Source organism: Montipora capricornis, chromosome 10 (genome assembly GCF_036669925.1).
Source record: "Montipora capricornis isolate CH-2021 chromosome 10, ASM3666992v2, whole genome shotgun sequence".
In the NCBI taxonomy this organism is placed as follows: Eukaryota; Metazoa; Cnidaria; class Anthozoa; order Scleractinia; family Acroporidae; genus Montipora; species Montipora capricornis.
The window spans coordinates 20293272-20318271 of record NC_090892.1 but is presented as its reverse complement, the minus strand read 5'-3'; the positions used below and the strand labels follow the sequence as shown (position 1 = coordinate 20318271).

The window sequence follows — 25000 nt, the reverse complement described above, 5'->3', positions numbered from 1 at the left end:
GGGTCGGCTTCTTCCTTGCCTTTTATTTACAAAAATATAGCAGCTTCTCAAAAAAGGGACACAGGTGAGAATGTGTAAATTTTCGTGCTTTTTGGACGAAAAGCACCCTGACGTTTTCCGTTTGCCGTTTTACGTAAACGCGACACTAAATCTCTCTACTGGAGCCCGTTTCTCGAACTTTCCGAAAACGTTTCGGGCCCAAGAAGCCATTTCGCTTGTTTTGACAAGCTGTTTTTTTGACTTGTTTTCGAAATCACAAAAATTAAAAGTGTTTGTGAAGTTTGAAGACTTAAAATCCATCCGTTCATGAGATACAGAGGGAACGGCGACACCGGCCCGAAAAGTTTCGGGGCTTTCGAAGAACGGGCCCCCTGGGGGGCGAATAATATAATGCACTTTCGTGATAGAACGGACATTACTGACTGAGTTTTTACTTCTCTTTTCTCCGACGATGAAGCTCGGAATATTTTCGCTTGATAATTGAACAAAGAAAATCGAGAAATTTTTACAGGCTTGTTTGTTAGCTTTCACGCCTGAATGGTGGCGCAAGTATTTTTCATCTCGAAAACCGGGCTCAAGATGGTCACATGAACAGTAACCAATTTGATAACCGAGCCAGCCAGGCCACTTGGGATAATGGCAAGAGGCCCTTACTCTGGCGTAGACGGCATTGATCTTAAGTTCGAAAACTGAATGGAATCCGCCAATGAACGTCAAATTTGGGTAATCAGATCGACGAAGGTGAGGTCGAGGAAGCGATTATTCCATTTCGTTCACGTCGTATTATGTTAGCGAAGTATCCTAAGCGGCAATTGGTACGAGTGGTTTCAGAGTGAAAGTAGAGAATGAAAGATTTTCAGTTGCATGCTCACTTTTTCGCCAAAACCTCAAATTTGGCGATTTCACGTCGTCGTTATGCAGAGGAATGCAAACATACCTGCTAAAATTCGTGCTGCACGTTGCTTTATGCTCTTTTAACCTATGATATCGTTGTTTTCTGGCTTTGTCGTCGTCGTCGTCGTCGTCGTCGTCGAGTTAAAGGTCCCAAATTAAGCAACCACAACATCGATGAGATCAAGAAAGTCACCGGAAGACATTATTTCTCGTTGTTGAGACTATTTTCGGATTATTGCACTTCGTTTCCCGTATAAAATGTGTAGAATTAAAGCGGTATAAACGGCGTTGACAGAAAGAGAAAAGTGGAAATTATCATGTGTAGTCTAGTGTGCTCACCTCTTCCACACAACTTCAAGTCTGACCATTTCACGTGGATGTTTTCAGAATGACGCCACAGAAACGCACTCGCGGGACGTACAGAGCTATTTATCTTTTTGCTTGTTAGACCAATTATTTTTTTGTCGTTTTCGCCCTTGTCAACTTTGTCATTGCTTAAAGAAATATACCAATAGTTTAAAGCTGTTGTTTGTTGACATTCTTGTTGATTTCGTTCGCGTTTTTATGCTATCATTTCAGTTCTCATTTTCATGTGTTTGAACTCACGAGACAGCTTCCGAGGTATGTTGATTGTCTTTATAAAACGGGACGTTTGCTAATGGAGGATAAAACTGGTGGGTGGATGTGGACTGACCTTTAATTTAAGCTATTCAGCGATGTTTTCGATGATCTTTCAACTTTTGACTGTGCGCCATACAGAAACGAATCGAACGCAAAAATGTTAAATAAGAAGCCTGTCCGTGCGATAACCTTGTAAACCAAATTTGGTCCGGTCATTTAACGCTGTCACAGAAGAAATACCATTTCTGTAGAGCGGTTTTCATGAAGCCGTGACCAAGCTCACCTGAGGCTCTTCTTTTATAAACCTTATTCGCTTGTATGTTTAGTGACGGATTTCCCAGTACAGATCATAAAACCATTCTGAAGCGATTTGATCCTTTACCATTTTCATCAAAAAGAGAGAATGCGAACATGAGTATGTTTCCTTTGAAAGAAAATACACTCCTGGGTGTTGTTACGTTATCTACATTGGGAAAACGGACTGTACAAGCGAATAAGGATTCTCTTTTTTATTCAAGTGTTTTGACCACACCAACAAAAGATCGCTTTGTTGTGGTAGCCAATGAGGCTTTGGCTAGCACATTAACAACTACGGGCCGGTTTCGTCACCGATATCTTTTCTACTAAAAGGATAAAAAGCAAAGCTGATAACCATCAGAAAATGTTTTCACTTCAGTTGAATTCGCATTGGAAAGGAGACTTCAAAAAACTCGGATAATGTTCGAGTAACTGCGAAAAACTGGCGCTTGATTAAACAACGGCAAAATTACCCTACTCAATTCAACACCCGGCATATCGTATTTTTTGCAGGTTTACCTTGTACATACCGTGCCCCTCGGGTTATGCTGAACCAAAATCTTACTGCTCCTTTCACATCAACGAAAGAATCAATCGGGTAGGTTTAGCTAGTGTTTGATTTTGATCCTTTATCGTCTCCTTTTCAATAAGGTATTTGGAAAAGAGACTGTGTTTCGTTTCCCAAATGGTGATCATATATCTCAAGCATAGGACTCTAGAAAATTAGGAAATAGTTTAGTTGCGCACCGTCACCAGTTCGAGAAAAGCTAGTTACTGTGGCTAACTCAACCCACTCGAAGACCTAGTTCCTACAGCGCATTATCTTCATCAGAGTTTCCTAAACCACTGGAGAGAGATACTGAACAAACACCTTGTCATTTCCATCCAGCAGCTTCTAAGGCGTAAAGTCGACAAATACCCTTTTCCCTTAATCCTGCTTTGCGTGATTTTAATTGGCCACTGCATGAGGTCGACACAGGAACGTTCATTCTCGTTCGCAGATCCCATCGTTTCTCTTAGCCGACGGGGCCTTCGCACGAGAAGACGAAGGGCTCGGGACACAGAATTTGAAGTCCCAGATTCTAGGACATCCGGAGTTCATATATGAGTCGTCAATAGTACTAAACATGGCGGCGCTCAGAAGCATTACATTCGCATTACATTCTCTTTTTGAAGCTTAAAGTGGCTTCAACTTCGAGAGAGTGTCGCTTCGTATCAAACAGAAAGAACCAATAACTAATATTGTAGTTTTAAACAGACACTGTGAGCATTTCACCGACCGGCCGCACCACATCGGCCATTCTTACTTCCGGTTCAAGATTTGCTAACCAGTAGAAAAATTAAATTTGCTTTGTCTCCAGAGCCCTCCTTTGTTTTCTCGTGCGAAGGCCCCGCCGGCTAAGGGAAACGATGGGATCTGGGAACAAGAATGAGGACCGTTACGAAAAAGAAGTAGTTAAGACTGAGCCATCGAGTTGATCAGTACACCCGTGTTTGTTTGTTTGTTTGTTTACAGGTTGTGATGTGGCTTAATCAAAATTTTCTTCTCCCTGATGAAATTGAAGGCAAAGATGCTGCACTGGACTTGATGTTTTTGTCTCTCCGCACTGGAAATCCTTTGGCAATGAAAATGGACCAAAGCGGAAATGTAAGGCGATTGTAATGTCCTTCATATTTGCATTTGTCATGTTACACGTGATGAAGAAAGCATTGCCGAAACGTCGGATATGTTGAAGGTTTATAATTTAACCAATAATGACGCTTCACAGGAGTCCCCTTATTCCCGTGGGTCTTTTTTGCCTGCCCTTCCATCCCCTGAAATAAGTGGAGATCGGACCGGATTTATTTTTTTAACATAACCATGCATATTTATTTACATTTTCCTCTTAGGTTACCATTAAGACTGATGACATGGATTTAGCAGGCGACATCATTCAAGGAATGGCGACTTTCTTGGGAATAGAGGTAACTCACCATCATATCTTTATTTAGCCTCGGATTTTAGAGTAGCTTGATGTAGCTAGTATCTCCGAGCAGTTACCCTCCCAACCATGATACACCACAGGAGACAGACCACAACACCAGGAACTCCGTGCCCTACTCTTTGCGACAAGTGTGTGGGTCCCTTTACGTCCCACAGGTTTATGAACATTGAAGGGACCTTGTGAGACGGGGCCTACGGTTTATTGTCCTTATCCGAGAAGGCTGGCAGATATCATTACAAAGGCAGCACTTTCACCTCAGTTATTTAAAGATCCCTGGGTGTTGGTCCGGCCCGGGAGTCGAACTCACGACTTCCCGCATGGCAGCCCGGTGTTCAACCAACTGAGCTTGTTTTTATTATCAGGAAAGCACAATACCGTTGAATGCAAGTGAATAAATGTTAAGTGTTGGCACATTTTTACATGGCTTGTTTCGTATTATTATGTAGTAAATTTTGATTGTTACTAATTATTACTAGTCTAAGAGCGGTTTTCACTCGAGTGTCGTAAAACCAAAACCAAAGTAATTACTTTGGCCAATCAAAAAGGACGGAGACACTCCAGTAAACCAATCAAAACTCGAAGTGATTACACGCAGCCGACACAAAGCGCGGAAAAATGTGCACGCGCGAGCCACGATTGGTTTTGGTTTCACTTCTGATTGGTTGAAAAAGTGGCGCGAGAACTTTGAACCAATCACTGAGTGAAGTAATGCAAAACCAATGCAATTCACTAATTACTTTCTATACTAAATTGAAAACAGCTCTATTGTTTTTAAATTTCCTTGACATAGAAACTAGATTAGTTACGTTTGATAAGAGGCTATAGGAATTGATATACGATTGTTAAATAATTTTCAGTGCTATTAAAGTTATACCTAGTTTATGAGTCGTTTTAACATTTATACCTTGTAATTCCTACACGGCATGTCGGAAAACCAGCTTGCTGAGCCATTTGCCTTGTTTTAAATAAAGTTGATTGATTAATTGATTGATTGAAAACGGGATTACAGATGAACGAATAACAGCATGAAAAAATCAAGTAATAACGAGAAAAACTGTTTAGTTATGAGAAAACGAAAACGAATTTAAGTTCTGATGATAGGATCATAACTTGGACTCGATAGTTTCGACCGCCAGTAACTCAATGCGAGGCGTTGGTTCTCAAGTCAAGTATAGTGAAGTCTTATGAGAGCGAATTGAACCAGTTTATATTTCTCCAAACACACATGCGCGTGATGGGATAAAAACATGTAATATTCTCTTTTTCTTTACAGAAATGAATCGCAAGTTCTTGCAATTAATTTTTGCTGTTCACCAAATTTGGAAAGAAACTTCGTCATATTGAATCAATGACGTCAAAAGTGCAGCCCGCTGCAGATTATTGAACCCATGACGTCAAAGTGACGTCAAAAGTGCAGCCCGCTGCAAATTATTGAACCATTGACAGAAAAAAGCTGGGGACGAGATTGTGTTATTTTTGTTGAGCAGAAAAATGGCTGCGAGTAGGTTTAGAAGTTTGAGCGAAGAAAATAAACTGAATGAATAATAAAGCAATTATTGAATTCGGCTTTCGTAGAATATGAAGAATTCTGCAGATCTCGGAGGATGTTATAACACCCTCCTCGACCTGCAGAATTCTTCGTATCCTACTCAGCCTCATTCAATAATTGCTATTGAAATACTACCCCGAAACAGTACAATCTGAGGAACGCTGATTTTAATATTCCACGTTTTCGCACCGTGCATTATGGAAAGCATTCTTTACGATATTTTGGGCCCCATCTTTGGAACAAACTAGACAAAATTGGTAGAGAGAAGCCAAATGTGAAGAGTAAAGGCTTATCACACTTAATAGACAATTGTAAGAACTGTGATAATAATTATGCTGCTAGGCCGCTTTAAATTTTACATTTTATATATATTTGATCTCTTTTAAGCTTTTAAAATCTTACTCAGTTTATACATTTCATTCATTTATTTATTTATTTACCTATTTATTTTATACATTATTCATTAAATTGTAAATAATTTTATCTTTAGCTAAGGTATACTTTATTGTGTAAATAGTGTCCCCAATTAGTTTTTCCTGGCTAAATACTGTTGACACTTAAATAAAGTCTATCATCATTATCATCATCAGCTCGATCTAATTGAAGCCTGAATTTAAAGAAGTTGACCTAGCCAAACAGAAAGAAGGTCTCTTCACTTTATCCTTTATTATTAAATTTCAGGATCTTTTGTCTACTGCAGAATTTCCGGATCATTTGGAAGAACTACGTGCAGTTTTACTAAAGGTACAAGCTCTCTAATATCACGTACTGGGCTCTGTCTAAATTTGCATTGTTCGAAACCAGTCTTCGCTGCCGTGTTTTTAGATTCAGTGGGCGATCTTTTTCGTTTAGCCAAGCACGTTTGGCGGAGTGGTGAGACTCGGAAAGCACTCGCCTTCCGTCTAGATGGCCCGGCTGCCAAACTAAGTTAATCCCTCATGGGGTGGACTTCGTTGGTTACTTACCCTACTCTGAAAGGTTTTTCTCCGGCTACTTGAAAAGAATGCGGAGCTCTTAAGAAGCTGGACGCCTACAACGCTCTTCTCGTGCTTTCGGTAGTAATATTACAACAGCAACATTACCATTTGACTTAAAGTGATTTGAAGTGATCATTACTATCAAACAGTGGTTCAGAAAACTGCTCTGTTGGGAACGGCTGTACTGTTAAGGAAGGTTTTGTCCCTTTGGGGACGCAAGACAGGCCACCCTTGGTACCTTTGGGAACTTGTTGTTGCTTGCTGCCAAGGGTAATTGGCCGGGCAAGAAACACATTTTAAGCCTGAGATCCTTTAATAATAATAATAATAATAATAATAATAATAATAATAATAATAATAATAATAATAATAATAATAATAATAATAATAATAATAATAATAATAATAATAATATTATTATTATTATTCAGTGTATCCCCCCTTGGTACTCTCCAGTCTCACCTAAACCCGAGTACAAGAATGACCGAGCGTGCGCGTACTGGGATGTCCCAGTATTTGCTGAAAATACGGAAGTCAGGGCTAACAGAATCGATGCGAGAATTGTGGACAGAAAGGAGAAGAAGGTGATCCTTATTGAGATGAGCTGCCCTTGGGTTTCCAACAGAGAACAGAAGGAACAGGAGAAAACTGACAAGTATGCGCCGTTGAGATGGGAGATGCGCCAACAGTTCCCCGGCCACACTATCACACAGTTTAATGTGATAGTTGATGTACTAGGAGGCTACTCTATGGAGACGGCGGAGAAAGTTAGGAAGTTTTTAGGTTTGGATAGAGGGAACCAGGTTTTGTTTAATATGCAGAAGGCAGTTTTATCGTACACCCTAAACATAGCAAGGTCATTCAAGGTTTCGACGAGTTATTAAGGAATATAAACTCTTGTTCCTTTCTCAAATGTTGGTTCGTTAGTTATTACCAATTGGTTTGTAAATAGGTTTAACAGTAGGGATTGTTACACAATAGTGCCTTTTCCTACTTATATTTGTAAGCATACTTACGTACTACATACTGCATAATAATAATAATAATAATAATAATAATAATAATAATAATAATAATAGCATTCTTTATTTCATTCATCACTTGCCAGTACAATTTAAAAAAAATACAAAATAGTGCTATTTACAGGAAATAGCTCATTAAAAAGAATGTCAAAAATTAAAAAATAAAAGCAACAATTCATATCATCGATCATCTTGTTTTCATATTAAGTTTTTTTTATTTAATTATTGTTCATGGTTCCTAAATTAGCGGAAATCCGGAATAAAAGAATAATAACAATAACAATAACAATAACAGTAATAACATTAACGTACTCAAATCTCGCTACTTCCTTATCGATTTCAAAGCCTCTACTAATCCTAAGTGTGAACAATATTTAAAAGTTATTTAAAATTGTCTTTTGTCCTATCAAAAGGTGCTTATGAAACTGTTGTTTCAGCCTTATTAGCGCTGCTGATAAAAATCATGAACCAGTAGGCCATTTCCGAGTTCATGTCTGGCTCCTCTTCAAAGCGAGTCTAAGTGCAAAATTTTTCTTCTTAAAATTAGTTTTCATTCATATGTAAAGTAGAACTAATTATCATCACAAAAACTTCGCACTTAGACTTTGAAGAGGAGGCAGACATGAACTCGGAAATGGCCTATTATTCCCTGAGCTCGCATTTGATATGAGATGATCAACAGCCGAGATTGAATGAACCAATCAGAAGGCCAGAAACTGGATATCTGAGGTCGAAAATTTGATAATTATTGTTTACTGTTTACAACAGGTTGATGAGCTTCATTCTGTGAGGCAGAAGCTGACGGCAGAGATGGCGGATCACTCCAATCTGATCCGGAGTCTTGTTGTCAGGGCTGAAGATGCTCGATTAATGGGAGACATGTGAGTACTGCCTCATTTCCGAGCTCGCTGTGGTTTGAGGGAGGAGGCAAATAACAACGGCAGATGAAAAGTAATCAAAATAATGCAATTTGCATAGTGATTTTCGAATGAACGAGAAGTAGAAGAGTTTTGTAAAAAAAGACAGATCTTCATCGTTGACATTGATCTTGTAAACAAAGACCCAAAACCTTAGCACGTGCAGAATGTTTACGGTCATTGGTTGTTTACCATTAATCAAGAATTCCCGAGAATTTCGATTGCATTGGAAATAGTAAGTATATTTAGGTTTTCCAGACCCGACAATTTCTGAAGTTGTCATAAAATTTCCAACCGGAATTTCTAAAAGCAAACAGCGTCTTCCATTTCCTCTTCCCCGGTTTTTCTTCCTTCCCGATTTCCTGTCAATCACGTGAAGAACACACTGAACTCGGTGGAATTTTCCTCTGATTCGGGGGTTTTGCTTACCATTTGAACAAAGCGGAACCAACTTTTCCTCTTTGTAAATGGTGCACAGCCATTCAGTCTGGTTGTTAAGTATTTTATCTTGTGATTCCACAGGAAAAATATGAGAAAGGGCTATATGGAACTGTACGACTTGAACAGAGATTTGATCAATGGATACAAGATCAGATGTAACAACCACAATGAACTACTGTCCTGCTTGAAACTTGTTAATCAGGCTATTCAACGAGCTGGCAAGCTGCGAGGTACGTAATAAAACTTAACGTAAACATAAAAAGGAGGTTTTCAGTGTGACAGCGCGCAGCTTGACTGACAGCCGGCTGTTTCTCTCGATTGCGTGACAAAATACAATGGACTCGAAAAGCGCTTTGCCCTTCCGACAAAGAAACGGCGCCAAAATACCTCACTCGCACCAGATTCTTCTGAGCGGGGAATTATGGAATGCTTGTCATCTAAGGACAATGCACAAGACTTAACGGATTGATTGGGTTTTTTTATTTCCAGTTGGCAAGGCAAAAGCTCAAGTTATTGCTGGTTGCCGACAAGCTATCAAGGACAATAATGTCAACGGCCTGTTCAAGATCATCAAGGCAGGCTCATTATAACGCTTGCGCCCTCAATAACATGCAGTATCTAAAACTTGAAAATCCAACTGTCTCGTTGTTACCTCCGTCACTGGACGACCATGACCATGACGGGCCATGTAAAAAATGAATAGATACCAAATAGCTGTATATAACCTTGTACTTTACTGTATCGGTAAAGATCGTTCATAGTCATATATATTTAATGGATCTAATGGCAAAACTGGTACCGAGTTGTAGAAATTAGTTATCTGAAAATTTTAGTTTCGGTGTAACAAAGAACCTTCAAGCAATGTTCTTTGAGAATTTGCGGACTTAGAGTATTTACGGGCTCATTGATGCCCGGTCCTCATCAGCAACGCAAGGATAGGCACAAGGAACTTTCGGATGCACATGAATAACTACTTACCAGAACTTATCACATATTTGTTAAGTGCGTTCGACTCAAAAGTACCAATTAGAAATTTTACCGACACAGCCACTTCTGCATGTCGCCTCTTTGTTTTGTTTTTTGTTGCTCTACGTCAATGGATAGTAAAGCATCACAGTCAACCTTTGGAACAGGCCAGTCGAGCCTGAAAACAGAGAGCTCAGTTAATACGAGCTGCCAATAAACCACTTTCGATATATTAAAATTCAGCTTGATAGTGAGACTTAAAGGACGTAAACAAAAGAAAAGAATAAACATGTTCATTCAGTTTCCTTTGTTTGTGTCCTGTAGACTTCGCTGCCAAGCTGAATTTTAATATATCGAAAGTGGTCTATTGTGCATGCACTCATTCCCAGAGCTACTCGCCTTCAGTTAGATTCGCATGAGATTGGGTTGAAGTGCTCCAGATTCAAAGGTCGGCTTCCCAAAACAAGCGGTTGGCAGTTTCACAAATGGCTTTTCGGGACTTCGAGAAAAGGGCCCTTGCTCCGAGAAGTTTTAATCTGGGTACTCCGGTTTTCCCCTCTCCTTAAAAACCCACCTACGATTTGATATGAGATTATTCGATTTCAATATGCAGTTTGAGTGTCCCCAATTAGTGCCCGAGCGCGAAATACACTTGACGCTGAAAAAAAGTTCATCATAAATTCGATAAACTACATGTTCATGTTTGGTATTCGTTCTCGTGCGTCGAACGCAATTAATTGAGTGTGAAGTCTTTACAACAAAATCTCAAATGTTGTAAGAATTACCTTTAGTTCTTGTTTTAATTTGCGTAATTCATAATCGGCCTGTGAACATCATGGTTGAACAATGCCCTAGCACTTTGCCAGTCAGAGCCCTTGGAATGTTATGTGGGCAACGACCATACTCGTAGAAGTTGTCAATTCGAGTCTATTGTTGTAACATACCGTGCCGTGAAATACCTCTTACTAACCGAGTTCGAGGTCCGTACTGTAAGTACTGGACCGAGTTTTTTCGCGCTTGGGCCATAAATCAACGGGAAAAAAGGAAGGATCCGTAACTTACAGTACGGACCGAGAAAACGAGGATAGTAAGATATTTATTGTATCTCTGAGGTTAACCGGTTCAACTGCCACAAAAAATGCCGTGCCAAAATCCCAAAAACTAAATCTTCGTGGCTGTTAAGTTTGAAATAGTTGCTTGCAAGATTCAAACAGTTTTCAATACAAGTTTATGCAACAGAAATGACATGAAAAATTCGGTAGATGATGTTCTGTTGAAATTTTAAATGTAGCGGGCTGTACAGCGGGTCGTACTGTAGAATACGGCCCGCTAATTTAGCCAATTACAGCGCGCGTACTATCTGAAAGATATAATAAATTTAGTTAATTAATAAGAAGTTACATTAAGCATTAACTAATTATGTTTACTTTCACATGCAAGTTAGTTTCATGCTAAATACTGGTTACCTCACCGTATTGCTAGCACAGTTCCCTCTCTTTCGACCCCTTTTATATGTCGAGCAATCTGTTGTTCTCCCCTAAAATAAAAACATTCCATACACATTTTGAATTTTCTTCCGTGTTGTAGCTGGTGCAGTGGCCTACTCGAAAGCTGGTGTGCATCTCTCTTGCCTTCTGTTATTTCTGATTGAATTACATCTGTGTAATTTTGTAGTTAACAGATAATGTGAAAAAAAGATAGACTTGACAAAATGTCGACAATGACGTCGAAAATTTTCCTCACAGGACCTTTTCACACGACGTCAAACCGTCCATGTTGTATTCCCTCAGGACTCCGTGAGTGAGTTGACGAGTCGGAACCACGGCCAGACCAAAGAACTAAGGAGAAAGTGCTGCCTTCGTAATTTCATCTACAATTGGTCAATCTTCAGGTGACTCAACGTAGTTTCAACAATTTCATGTGAATCCCTTATTAGGAGCATTGATTCTACAACATTGTTTCGCGTATCTTTCTTTTTTTAACGAAACTAATACACCGATTGTCCGATTTAGGGTGACTTTCTTGTAATTTAAGTGCTCTATCTCTTTTGAAGGAAGCTAATTCACAGATTGTCCGATTTAAGGTGACTTTCTTGTAATTTAAGTGCTCCATTTAGGGGACTTGGCCGAGGAGAATATGCCAGTTGAGAGGAATGTGCTAAGGGGAATACGATCGTGCAGCTTCTATCTTACTTTGGTCCATGTTTGGGCATAAATTTGGCGTCTTAAAATTCCCAGCTTTGTTCCAAGGAAAAGAGTCGCAAGTTACACGCTTTAAGGTCATGTGCATCTGGTTCCAACCATGGACTACTAGCATTCCCTTCTCAGACAGTCGGGTCGCCCGTTTTGGTCACACAACCGAGCCCAAGATTGGAGTCTATTCCGACCATGGAGCGATCAGTAATTTCCTTTGAGCTTTACCTTGTTGGTCCGTTCAAAAGGAAAACTCCACGCCAAAGAACGTGTACAGGATTCTTTTAACAACGAAAACACGCTTTAACAAGGACTTCAGTGATTTTTGTATGGGCGCCGTTAGTTCGTGTTGGATGGTAAGTAGAAAGAAGACGAAGTGAAAAGTAAAACCGCATCTGTTATGTGCTATGTATAAAATAAAGATTACGAGTGATGCAAACTGTCAGTTCGCGAGGAAGCCGGAATGAGTAATGAAAAGTAGGAGAAAAAAAGTGTGCAAAAATAAGCCCGGATAAAATAAATTAGCAAGACCTGCAAAGTGCTGACGGTTGTGTTGGTAAAACTGTTATAGCGATACTAAAAAGTTAGTGACATTAAAGCTGAATTGAAATAAAATTAAGAACCAGTTTCTGTAATCACACATTCAGCAAACGGAAAACGTTGGGCTAAAAAATCAAGGTAGCGAGTTTGGTTTTCAGCGGATTCCTTGCCTGTTATAGCTCGGTAATTATAAAATGCTTTGGTGACCAAAGACGATTAAACAGGTTTGGTGACCAAACATTTCCCGTGTTTGATGACGTGGCCAAACCCTATCAAACACCCTCCCAACAGCTGAGTTCGAAAAGGATTTCGGGCTCTCCTTTGATTTGGTTAATACTTTTTCACGTTTGTCTTTAAAGTTGTATTCTTTTGAAAAAAGGTCCCAAAGAAAAGGCTCCGCTTCCAAACGTTCAATGAGGCGTTCCTTGCTTTCCTTTTGAAATCGGGTTTCAGCAATAATTTCACTCGTTTCTTGACTTTCCAGTCGACTTCTTAACTGTCCCCCTTCTTGGATGCGTATGACCAAAATCTGCATCGCCGAACATGTTTGGTGAAGCCTAAGGTGAACCCGGCCTAACGAATCAAACACCGCACATCAAATACGAGAACAATATCGATGTTTGATGCTGTTTGAAAGGAGGTTTGATGGCTTTAAAATTTTACCAAGCACGATCAAACAGCGTCAAACAAGGTGGCAAAACAACAATGAATGGGATTTGTGCAAGTATTGAATAACGTATTTATCTCCGTATTCATCGTAGCAACCGCGGCTGCAGACTGGAAGTGAATACAAGTTCTCTCATGTAACCGTTTGCCAACCCCAGCTGTCAATACCGTTGAACAAAATCGAACAGAAGCAAATGTTAAAGCCGTTTGTCCGGGCCTTGACTTCTGTGAAAAAAGGACCTTTAGATTCTACGACGAGGAGAAGAACGAGTACGAGTTTTGACTGCCCGCTTTTAGCGAAAACACTAAGGAAATTTATAACCCGTACGCTTAATCTTACTCTTTGTTAGCAGTATAGTTTGCCCAGTTATTCTTATTGCTGGTAACTGAGTCTTTTTGCTCATCAAAAAATGCCGAAACTGCTACCGTGTTGTTGACTTGTTTTAACATTTTTGCAAAACCTGGTACTAAAATGACGACGGCATCACGGTTTTCCCGCCAAAATAGGGACTTAACGATTTACGACGCGGTCGTTAACGAGAACGTCACGAAACAGCAATGTTATTGGTTAAAAGAGGAAAAGTAATCGTGCTGCACGTGTGGCACGCATTTTAGCACAAATTCGTGCTGTACTCTGTACAACTACGTGAAATCACCAAATTTCAGGTTTTGACGATAACGCGAGCATTCAAATGTGAATCTTTCATTGTCTATTTTTACTCCCAAACCGCTCGTGCCAATTTATTTTTAGGACACTTCACCCACATTGTACGACGCGAACGAGATGGCCTAACGGCGAGAATCTTACGATAGTGCAAAGTTATATTTTGAGGTGACGTTTTCTTCAACGTCGCCGTCGTAGATCGTAAAGTCCCTAATGACGCTAGTTTGCGCACTCTCGCTGTTATCTTATGAGAAAATCGGAAGACCTTAGACAGCAATGACCAGAACCAAAGTTGCTGACCAGCGGTTTTCCTTAAGACAATGGTTTGCTGGGGTGCTCAGTCTCGCGGGCTCAGAAAACCTGGTTGTGGTCGTTGTTATTTTAGGGTGTTTCGAGAAAATCTCGCACTCGTAGTCGTTATCGTACTAGAATCTAAAGCTCTCTAATACCTTAGAATACCTTAGTGGATTAGTCCTCGAGATTTCGGTTACTACAGGTTAGCAGAAATATAAAAGCAGATAAGCAAGCAAACGGGTTAGCATCGACGCCCGGAAAAAAAGTGAACTTTACACATGTTGTACGATCTTAATAATGTTGCTAATCTGTAAGGTTTAAACGTAATTAACTGTCAATCAAGGAATTAAGTAACAGAATCAAATTACTATTTTCCTTCAGACTTGTCCTCTATACTACCAAAGGAAGAGTAGGGTTTTCGTTTAAACATCTGCCTCCAATTAGGAACTTCCTAATGCATTCATCAATAAATTAATTCATAAATGATAAAAGTAAAACCTTATTTCCGTTGGACTTATGACTAAAGTGTTTTTTTGTTCGATTCAAAGTAAAAGTTTGCCCGACTATGCATTTCCTTACCCCGTTATAAGAAATTACAGTTACAGCAGAAAATGAATTTCGGAACTCGTTCTATCTAAGTTTATCATGATATGTCCTTTTTGGTAGGATATATATAAATAAATATAATGGAATTAAGGTTGCGGGAAGGAATAAGTAAGATTATCGAAAACGACAGATTCAAAATTAATTGTCGATCTTCTGTTGTCTTTTTTACCGATTCTTTATCAATACCAGTTCATCAGTAAGTGGCGTACTGAACAAAAATGTTAGCTTATTTATTTATCTGTCAAGTCCTCACTCTTCGTTCGACTTCGTAGAGTTAACTGGATTGGACTGTGTCTTTTTATTCAAGTTTGAATGATAACTCAGTTTTTCGTAAATTTAGTTATGTTGGGGCTAAACCCCGAAGAAAAAAAATTGTTCGAATTGGTGGTGGTTACGTTCGAAACAACTGGTTCAGCTTAAAGCATACAGAATATATCTTTGCGTTGGTGGACCTTCTAATTTTGCGCACTCTATCTTCAAATCTACTGCAGTGGGTGCAAGGAGGAATTCTATGTCTACAGGCAGTCTTTCCCGCCAGAAGTCTTTGTTTGTAAATAGAACTGTTTACCGGACCAACAGATTGTGCAATTCGAATTGTGAACAATGAACAAAGACAATTCTAACAGAGTGTTCTGACAGCATTTGAAGTCAACCATGCACCTCAAGTTTTTAATTAAATTTCGAAATAAAAGGGTATAATCAAGTCCGTAGGTCGAATAAGCATGGAATTGGAAATCACGCACCGTGTTCGAGGAAGCAGTAGGACCGCACAAAAAGCCGTATAAATCCAAGAGAGACAAAAATATCAGTTCTAGAATGAGGGGGGAATTCGAAATACCCGGGTTCGAAATAGCTGGTCTCAACTGCAATTCCTTCTGCCGGTCATGGGACGATTGTAATTCTGACTCATTTGAAACTATTTTAAGCAAGTTAAAAATCATTAAAACCATTACTTTAAGGGCGGTGCCTACTATTGTTACTGATTGCGCATACGTTCTGCGCATCTCGAAATACTCGGGTCTCCTATCGGTGATGCTTACCAATACAGTGATATTTTTGCGCGGTTTAAAACTATCCGGAGAAAGTAGACCTTAGTAAGTAGTCTTGGCATCCAAAAAGAAAATTGAGGGTAACCATGCATTTTTGAGAGATAATTAAGCTTCAATTTGAGAAAGAACGCCATACATTGCTTTGTATTTTAAAGCTTTTTACAAATATTATTCATGACAACAAAGACAAGACAAGTGGGCGACCGCAGTCGAAGGCAACCCTAAGGCTCCTTTTTCAATGCTTCTACCATGACTTGCGGCATCTACCGCAACTCATGGCAGGGGTGGGCGCAACTCCTATCGCCTTGATTATTCATGAATTATCTTTGAAAAATGCGTGGTTACCCCCAATTTTCTTTTTGGATTTCAATAACACTTTTTAAGATCTACATTTCCTGCATAATCATAAACTGGGGCAAATATACCTTAAAATTAACTAGTAGGCACCGTCCTTAATTGAATGCATCTAATTCCTTGCAAAGGTAATCATCTAAGCTGATAAGGGCCAGGGCATACGGCTTCGACATTTCCTTCAGCATCCTTGCGATTTTGTCGAACGATGTTGAAACGATGATGACTGCTGCGGTGGTCAAACGGTTTCAACACGCTCTGACTCAACATCGATTCGACTTCGTTTCAAAATGTTTCAACACAGTTGAAAAGGTGGGGGGGGGGGGAGGGGGACAAAGGGTTTCAACATCACTGTTCAACAAAATCGAACGGATGGTAAAATAATTTGAACATATTCATGGAAATTCCACGAGATTTCGAGATTTAATTTTTGTTTTCATTTCAAACTGGGGGTTTCAGCCCGCATTGCTAAGTTTTTTCGATAAGACTAAAGTGTGATATGATTGACTCCGTCTCAAAGTTGTGGTATATAAAAATGACTGGTTGGATAAAAGCATTGAAAAATTACTAGTAATTTCTTAGTTAAAGTTTACGTTAGAAATGTTAGTTCCATCAGGCAGTCATTGCTTGAAATCGGGAAAAAAGGACACTCGATCGATAATGGATGACTATTTATATATTGTACGCAAATGATTGGTAACTTGCTAAAAGGGGCGCCTGTGAATACACAATCCTTCCTTTGTTTCCAATTGGCCAGTTTGATTTTGTACCCGGCGTGGGCTGATAAGCCATTTGACTAACGTAGTCGATCTTTTTAGCGCTTATGGATATCATCTTATCCTATATATCCGAAAGGAATAAGGTATGTAGTCTTTACCCACCTATTTCACAATTTATTTGAGCTTAAATAAGACAGCGAAACGACTAATATTTTGAGTTTTCGTATGGTTGATTTATTTAAACTCTAAAACTTAGACCTATTTAGCTCGTCTTGTTAAACGAAGGGCGGACCAATTTCATTCCTTCTAAAATTTAACGCAATCTTTGGTTTTCAGAATCAACAGCTAAAATTACATGAGACACCCCCTACCCGTGTGTGAAGGATTTGACGTACGCAAAACTTGAAAAATCCTCATCAGTCGAATCGTCCGCCGTTGTCTTTCCGAACGGATAATTTTAGTTTTGACTGAATTAAACTGGAAAAAACACGGATGCATACAGTGTTGACAATATATAATGTGCTTTTTTAGTTTTTAATTTTTTGTGAGGATAATGGTTCAAAATCAACCGCGAACTCTTGTGTTCAAAGTGGCCGTAACCTCATGAAACTAGAAATTCTAAGCAGTATTGCATATATATTATGACCCCTCCTATTTAAATAAATCAATATCGTTTGGTTTTAAGCAATAGCTTTTGTGAAGCTTAAGACGATATCTGCTTGTAGCCCAACTAAAGCGAATTATATATATGTTTTTTGGAACACAAAGACCGTCTCAAAACGCAGGATACTATATCTGTTGAATTTGTAAGTAGATATGGCGGAAGAAATTATGTAGCTAGTAATTCCTCTGTCACTGCAGTTGTAAAACAGAAAAATGGGTTAATTTATAAACTTCAAATTACCTGTCTTCTCTAGATCTTTTCGTTGACGTGTTTATTCAATCTCTGACATACGACAATAATAAATAGAATTTCAGAGAGAAGTATAATTATTCACCGCTCGAGACCTTTGATTTGCGGATGACAGATCGGCATTAAAGCTGTCATTAAAAATTTATCGACGTCGAAGTTTTTTGCGTTTTTCCGTTCAAAATTAAAAAAAATTGGTTGGTAAGGCTTCTTAGATTCCAATAAGGTTAATAATAGTCTGGCTTTACATATTTTCCCGTTTATTTTAGGGAAACGTTCTTACAATTTCCTTTCATCCCTCCGTCTTCTGCAGGTGCACTGGTCGAGTAGCGTTGCGAGGATAAATGCAAATTTTCGTCGGGATCAATTCAACATCACCAAGGACAATTCAACTCTTCGACCGTTTGAAAGACCGACAATCAAATTTGAATTCTCAATAGTTAAGAGACACAAGGAAAGAGAGGAAAAATCATTTGGAAAGCGACGCACTTAATTTGTGTTCAAAAGACATAGCACCAGGTTTCTTCGTATTGAAAGAAAATATAAGCAGAACAAGCTACGATGGAGGTTTGAGCATTCGGCGAAATATAGACTGACGATATTTTGATTTTTGGCGTGAAAACATAATATATTTTGCCGTAGCCGACCATACGTATATTTTGCCTTAAGAATCCTGGGCGAAAAACGTTTGTTATTCAAGCATCACTCTGGGGACGTCCAAAAGCGAGGAAAAGAACTAGTTCTACCGGCGGCCATCTTGTTTTCGTGTGGTAAATCTCCTTTATTTGTCATTTGTAAACGCTTTTTGATAGACGTATATATACGGGATTTACACCAAAGGGGGCTTCAAAAGATTGGTAGAGACACCTTAAGTTTTTTATCCGAAGTCTTTGAAAGAACATCGAGGAGATCAATTGGAGTAGTCTTGGAAAGCATCCAAAATGTGTTGCTCTTGTTTTTGCAACTGTCTGCAGTCTTTTATTTCAAATTGCTGCAAATGCCTTGGCAAGACTGCCATGGCATGTTGCCGGGGTATGTGCCGTTGTTTCTGCAATGCTGTGTCCCCTGGTTGTGCATTTCTTTGCCAGATCATCTTGTACGCCATTTTCCAAGGCTTCAACATCGGCACCGACGTCGGTGTTTTCCTGGAAACGTCAGAAACGTACAAGCGTTGCGATGACCTGTCTACCGCGACGCTTGTACCTTTGAGCAACGCTACCAACTTAACGCGACCGTACTGCGTCGCCACTGAAAACGCCACGCAAGCAATGCTCGGCGAGAAAGCGGCGACGCTTCAAATTCTGGAGGGAGTGTTCTTCTTCTTTATGTGCTTGTCTGGCGGGGTTTATATCATTCATATTATCGTCCTTTTCCCGAATACCTGCAAGCACTGGAGAGACGAAAACTTTGAAAATATGGTAACAGAGGCCGGGCCTTATTATCAGAAGATTCTTCAGATCCACACTTTATTCTTATTGATGGAAACGCTTGTCCATGACGTGCCAATGTCATGCTTGGCCGTGGAGCTTTGTGCACAGATGTGGGGTGCAGGCGGGGTCAATTGTTGGGAGTGTGCCATAAAGCCAGATGACTTACCTCCAAATCCAATGGGGCTGATCAATTGTGAGAAGTGGTTGGGGCTTATGCTGGGCTCTATCGCGCTTGTTAGCGTTTACAAAGGTAAGTAAAAACAGAAGAGACTAGATACACGAAAACATCATCACTGCCAGTCTAGGGAAGATGTGGTCATACTGAGCTGAAAGGCCAGACGTCCATACAGAATTTATACTGAGCACGCCATTTTGTTGTTTTTCATATGGAAAAGAAGAGCATAGAAATGATTTGCTAACGAAGAAGTGTATTTATGATGGGTGACACGTGCATGATACTAAAAAATAAATCCCAGTGCACAAGGAGTCCATGACCAGGAGGGAAAGACTCCTATACTAAGCCTTTGTCAAGGTATATTAATTGAACAATCTATACTTAGACTACCCTTTCTACAAAATAACAAAGCCATGCAGTTCCGGTTCGGTGACGCTATGACATTAAGTTAGTCTCATTAATGGCAAAATGGAGTCTCATTAATGGCAAAGGCGTTTCTAAAACTAACTAGGTCTGTCAAAATGCCCGATCTAGAATTGAATTCGGAGAAATGGTCCTACTGATGGGCTCCTGAGTGCACTTAATGTAACAAGAATCAGGTCAACTGATGATCGTTCCGATGGATGTTCTACCTCTATGGCGCGTTTTTAGTGTCAAAATTCAAACATATATTCGGCAATTCAAACATTTAATTTAGCTATTTAAACCTTCAGTTTGGAAATTCAGCAATTCAAACATTCATTTCAGTGAACCTTCACTGAATTCAAATGAATACTTGAAAGTTTGAATAGCATGCATGTTTGAATTGAGAAGTGAAAGTTGGAATTGCCAAATTGAGTGTTTGAATTTCCAAACTGAAGGTTGGAATTGCCGAATTGTGGGTTTGAATTTCCAAATTGAAGGTTGGAATTGCCGAATTGAACGTTTGAATCTCTTGTTTTAACTTTGACTCTCAAAACGCGCCAGGTACCAGACTCTTGGGAGCTGGTCTATTAAACTAGGTTCAGGTAACATCATTGTCCCTCCATATTGTGCTAAGCCGATCTAATATGCTAAGATTCGCGATTGTAGTGAAAGAGATATATATTACGTTGAATAAAGTGGAGAGATGTATTTAGCGATGGTGACTCGTGGATACTCGAAAAAACCCGAGCTCCAGATGGGATATGAACCCACGACCATCCGTGATCCAGTCTCGGATGCCCTAACCACTGAGCTGCTGGAGTCTCTAAGGTGAGCAGGGGTGAAATGTGGGTCACCAAGACTCACTTCGAAACCTAGACAAACGGCAACTCGGAAATGTCCCATTGTCCCGCTGTACTAGCAAGACATGATAAAAATCAAGACATGAGGAAAATCAGACAAGATCGTCGCATTTCCTCATGCACGCTAAGTACGTTTCTTTTCTTTTTCAGGAATCTTGCCTCTTTATGCCTGGATAGGCAATCCATTCTGCTGGGCCTGTTATCCGCTTCGTATTTGCGTGGTCCTTCCAGCTGGGCTCCTCTACTGTGTCCTTACTTTAGCCCCTGCCATGGGTGTGGCCATAAATCGCCTGTTTGTCGTGGCTCCGCAGATGAAAATCGAGATGGGAACCATTTCCTCGACCATCTGGACCTTTGGGATGTTCTTCTGGGGTATAATCGTTTTGGTGTCTCTTCTTTACAAGTATTTCTGTGGAAAGTGGATCTGTGGTGTGTGTTGTCCATGCGAACGGAAAGAAGGCGAAGGGAAAGGAGGAACTGGATGCTTGTGTTGATAACCAGACGTGGAGGAAACATCAGTGTAAATGTGCGTAAATAGAAAAGAATTATTTTACAGCAAGCACAGTGGGGCCTTGATTTAACAAAGTGGCAAAGTACCTAAAATTTAGTTCACTATTTTGTTTCTCAGACAGTACGCAGGCGCGAGGTCCAAACTTTTGCTCTAATTGCTCAAAGATTATCTATTGTTATATCGTGGTTATATCGAGGGCTCAACCTCGTTCCCAGGGCTTTTCTCCGCCCACCCTCTCCTCGGCAGATAAAAGCCCTGAGAACGAGGTTGATCGAGGGCTATGATGTATGGAAGACTTTAAATCGAAGTTCCACTGCAAAAATAGTTTTTTTTCCTGTGTGAAGTAGAATTCAGTTTTCAGTTCTTATCGGGAGAAAGAAATCTTATGATTTAAACAGCATATTTATTTATTTATTTTTCTTTTTCAGTTATTTGTTTTTAGCTATTTTGTTGCTTGTTTTCTTTTTTATTTACTTATTTATTTATATCAGAAACCCATAAGGGTTGAAACTTGTAACGCGCGTTCACAGCTTCCGAATATTCAGTGCGAACTGATTGGTTAAATGTTTCAGTGCTAAGTACCATGTTTGGAAACCCCTCGCTCTTGTTGTTCCAAATATGGTACTTAGCAAATTGAATATTCAGAAGCTTGTTTCCCAGAACACAAGGGACCGTTACACGTTTCAACCCTTATGGGTTTCTGTTTATATCACATAAAAGAATCCGAGAAACAGCAACAAGCGCGGCTATAAAACGTAAATATGGACAACATTTAGAGTAATGCACAAATGGTATTCGTCCCCGAAGGAAAGTACACTGTGGCGATCTGCATATACTTGAAAAGAAAAGAATGCAAGGGAAACAAAAGAAAAAATGATGAAAAGGATACAAAAAGTGATCTAAAGTTGAAATGAAAGTGTCTAGGGCATTTCATTGGTCACCAAGCGCCAATAGGCAACCGGCTAAAAACTTGGACTATTCCTAATTTCGCTACTTGATATGTTATCAATAGAGTATAGGCATGGTATAAATGTTATTTGCCAGCTGGGAGGTCCGTATCAGGCGAAAAACTTTGACCTCGGTCTTGAGAAAGCTAAAACTGAAAATTTATTCATGTTCCGTCATTTGCATTCAATTACTTAGTTGCTTGTGTTGTGTTCATCTCTCTCTCTATATGAAATCACTTTTTTAATTGTTGACTCGCACAGCGCTTGATATAAAGAATGCAGTAAGGGACTTAAGAACCGAACGTTTCAAAGAGCAATATTTTTATTTGAATTCTATTTCCGCGCCTCTTGTCTGATAAAAATCTATTTTGAAGCACTTACTTCTGTATGTAAAGGGATTCGGTGTCAAAAAATGGAAATTTAAGGTCATTACACATGCTCACGCAACGAGGGCTAGGATTCCGCCTGGGTTGGCGAGCAAGATACAAAAATTCCGCCCGAATCCAGAGCCAATCATGTTGCAGAATTTGCAGAATTCCCCGCTCGCGCATGGAGAAAAAATATATAGAATTATAATGCACGCGGGGAGCTGTTTGCCGAAAGCAACCCTTTCTGGTAAATGCTCTCTACACCTTCCGAATCTCATCTCAGCAATTAAGGCTGGTATAGGTCAGAAAATACTACTGTTCATTTATTATTTGGTTTTTAAAACAGCTTTTTTTTTCTAATTATTAAATTAATGAAGATTATCAAGTAATTGTTAAGAAAGCAAAAGTATTTATTCAATGAATGGAAATCTAACTCAGTCTTAATCCTTAGAAAAATTTAAGGCAATTGCTTAAAACTTTTGACTTTGCATGAGAAATGGTACTTTCTTATGATCATCACCACACTGCGCTTCGAAAAAAGTATTTAGATAAATTAATTGCTTAACGCAAAGTTATTGTAGCCGAAGAATGAAATTTGTCTGTTAAGCCAAAGTGTAACCATATGTTCCGATGCCATTTTGCTTTGTTAATTTCAATAAAGTATTGATTATTTTCAAATCACCAAGCGAGTTTACCTTTATTGCTGAAACTAGGAAATAAGTGGAATTTCAAACATCTTCCCACCAAATTAAGGCCTAGCCAAACGGATCCAACATGTTGGTTCAACATCATCCAACATTGTTGAATCCAAATGTTGCAATCGTTTGGCCACCATGATGTTGGATGTTAATGAACGACATTCGATTTCCATCAAACATTTCGTCTTCAACATTGTTCAACATTTCTTTTGTTCCTTCGTGTGAACAACAATGTTGCATTCGTTTGGCCACTGGATTCAACATTGTTGGACGCGCGCATGCCCACTAAGGTGACGCTGCTGCTATCAGTATCCATGGTGATGCATGATTCATTCTTTGCATCTGCCGAGTAAAGCAAGAAGATGGTCCAAAGAGGAGATCGAAACATTAATCGAGCGGTTGGAGAAAAGACCCTGTTTGCGGGACGTATCTTTTGCAAGAATTATCATGTCAGGGGCAAAAAAAAAAAAAAAAAACTCCAGGAATGTCAAAAATAAACAATTTAATTGGTAAAGGATCTGAGTCAAATAATATAATTAAGCTCGATACAGGGGATGCTGTACATACTGACCCCATCAAAATCAGGAAAATGTACGACAGTAAACACCCGCAAAGAAGAACTTGCAGTTTTCCAAATTAGGCTAAATAGGTTCTTAAAAAGATGGTATTTAAAGGAGTTTAAGGCTATCTAGGTTCTTAAATTGTTTCTTATTTTGACAAAAGATATCTACTCTATGATATCAGTGTTATGACTGATTTCCTCTGATGAAGACGCTGATATGGCCTTATATTTCACAACCATGAAAAATAAGTGTTGAACAAGATCTATGCAGTGTAAAATGCAATATGTTCCAGTCGCCTGAAATTTCAAGTTCATTTTCTAAAATAAGAACCTGGTTAATTTTTTTGCTAACCTGGTTCTTATGTAAGGGGGGTCTAAAATGAAATTTTTCGCCTAACAGGTTCTTAAATTCTAGGTTCTTGTATGCGGGTGTTTACTGTAAACACACACTTTTCTGAAATAGGACCTTCTGTAGCTTCTGAATTCAAGATCCGTCCCGTAAATTTAATGCTTACATCACCCCAACAAACCAAACTTTTAACTTGACTGAAGTGTCGTATCAGGAGATCCTAAACTTAATCCACAAAATACCGAATAACATAACTAGTGACCTCGGTGATATTTGTACACACTTATTTAAAGAAGCAGCACCCATAATTACTCATAGTTTAACTTTCATAATAAATCTGTCTGTTACCACTGGAATAGTAAATTTTCCAGATGCTTGGAAATTAGCTAGAGTTACCCCTACATTTCAAGAGGGTCTGGAAACTAACCCTAACCCTAAGTAAACTAATTAAAAGAGTTGTCTTTAACCAACTTTATAAATATTCAAATAATAACAATTTGCTGACTGATAGTACCACACGCGGGAAATAAAAAGTTAAAAGAAATCGAAAGAGTCGTCAACACAGTATTAGTCCAAAACCGTTAAGATTCATTTCCTGAGATTAAAAAACGAGGACCTAAAAGAGCACTAATCTAACTTTGCTTTTGAATCGAGCTTTAGACTTATGTTTTCTACTGAACGGCCTTATTAGAGGTCACCGACAAATGAATGGTACTGGAATACTGATGGCAATCTCCTGAATGGTGAAAAAAACCCTTGACACCATAGACCATGCCGTCCTTTTAGGAATCAGAGCTTAATTAATCTGTTAACTGATTTCGGTCTCACTTAACTGACCGAAGGCATCAAACTTTTATTGATGGAGTAAAACCCAAGTTCTGTAATGTGACATGTGGCATCCCACAAGGCTCTAAATATTGGGGCCTCTTTTGTTTACTATTCAGTTATATTAATGATCTTCCCTCGTGTAATTTGCTTTCAAAACCTAGAATGTATGCGGATGATACTACTCTTACCTCGTCCGCAGAGGACCCA

General features: G+C 39.2%; 2 protein-coding genes across 5 annotated transcripts in view; both read left to right on the top strand.

Moving 5' to 3' along the window:
- Window positions 1–11231, top strand: part of LOC138019238 (Bardet-Biedl syndrome 2 protein homolog) — a 30672-nt gene extending 19441 nt beyond the window's left edge. Inside the window, exons 11-19 of one of the 2 annotated variants that reach the window (XR_011126116.1) lie at window positions 1474–1515; window positions 2326–2410; window positions 3329–3460; window positions 3703–3777; window positions 6028–6090; window positions 8114–8226; window positions 8785–8933; window positions 9193–10927; window positions 10973–11231. Coding sequence is in view for 1 of the 2 variants with exons in the window: in XM_068865961.1 (XP_068722062.1) it covers window positions 1474–1515; window positions 2326–2410; window positions 3329–3460; window positions 3703–3777; window positions 6028–6090; window positions 8114–8226; window positions 8785–8933; window positions 9193–9293 (760 nt within the window). In the remaining variant the exon portion in view is untranslated. Of the gene's footprint in view, window positions 1–1473; window positions 1516–2325; window positions 2411–3328; window positions 3461–3702; window positions 3778–6027; window positions 6091–8113; window positions 8227–8784; window positions 8934–9192 lie in introns of both variants that reach the window. The other variant, XM_068865961.1, reaches the window with a different exon arrangement.
- A 5575-nt stretch (window positions 11232–16806) lies between these two features.
- On the top strand, window positions 16807–23510 carry LOC138019240 (uncharacterized). Of its 3 annotated transcripts, none has more exons than XM_068865962.1 (3): window positions 16807–16893; window positions 17974–19340; window positions 20681–23510. In XM_068865962.1, the coding sequence occupies exons 2-3, from the start codon at window positions 18602–18604 to the stop codon at window positions 21022–21024; spliced, it is 1083 nt and encodes a 360-aa protein (XP_068722063.1). In that variant the 5' UTR covers window positions 16807–16893; window positions 17974–18601; the 3' UTR covers window positions 21025–23510. The 3 variants fall into 3 exon arrangements, with proteins under 3 accessions (XP_068722063.1, XP_068722065.1, XP_068722064.1); XM_068865964.1 differs by lacking the exon at window positions 16807–16893 and adding an exon at window positions 17782–17886; XM_068865963.1 differs by lacking the exon at window positions 16807–16893 and having other exon boundaries at window positions 17911–19340.
- The last annotated feature ends 1490 nt before the right edge of the window (window positions 23511–25000 follow it).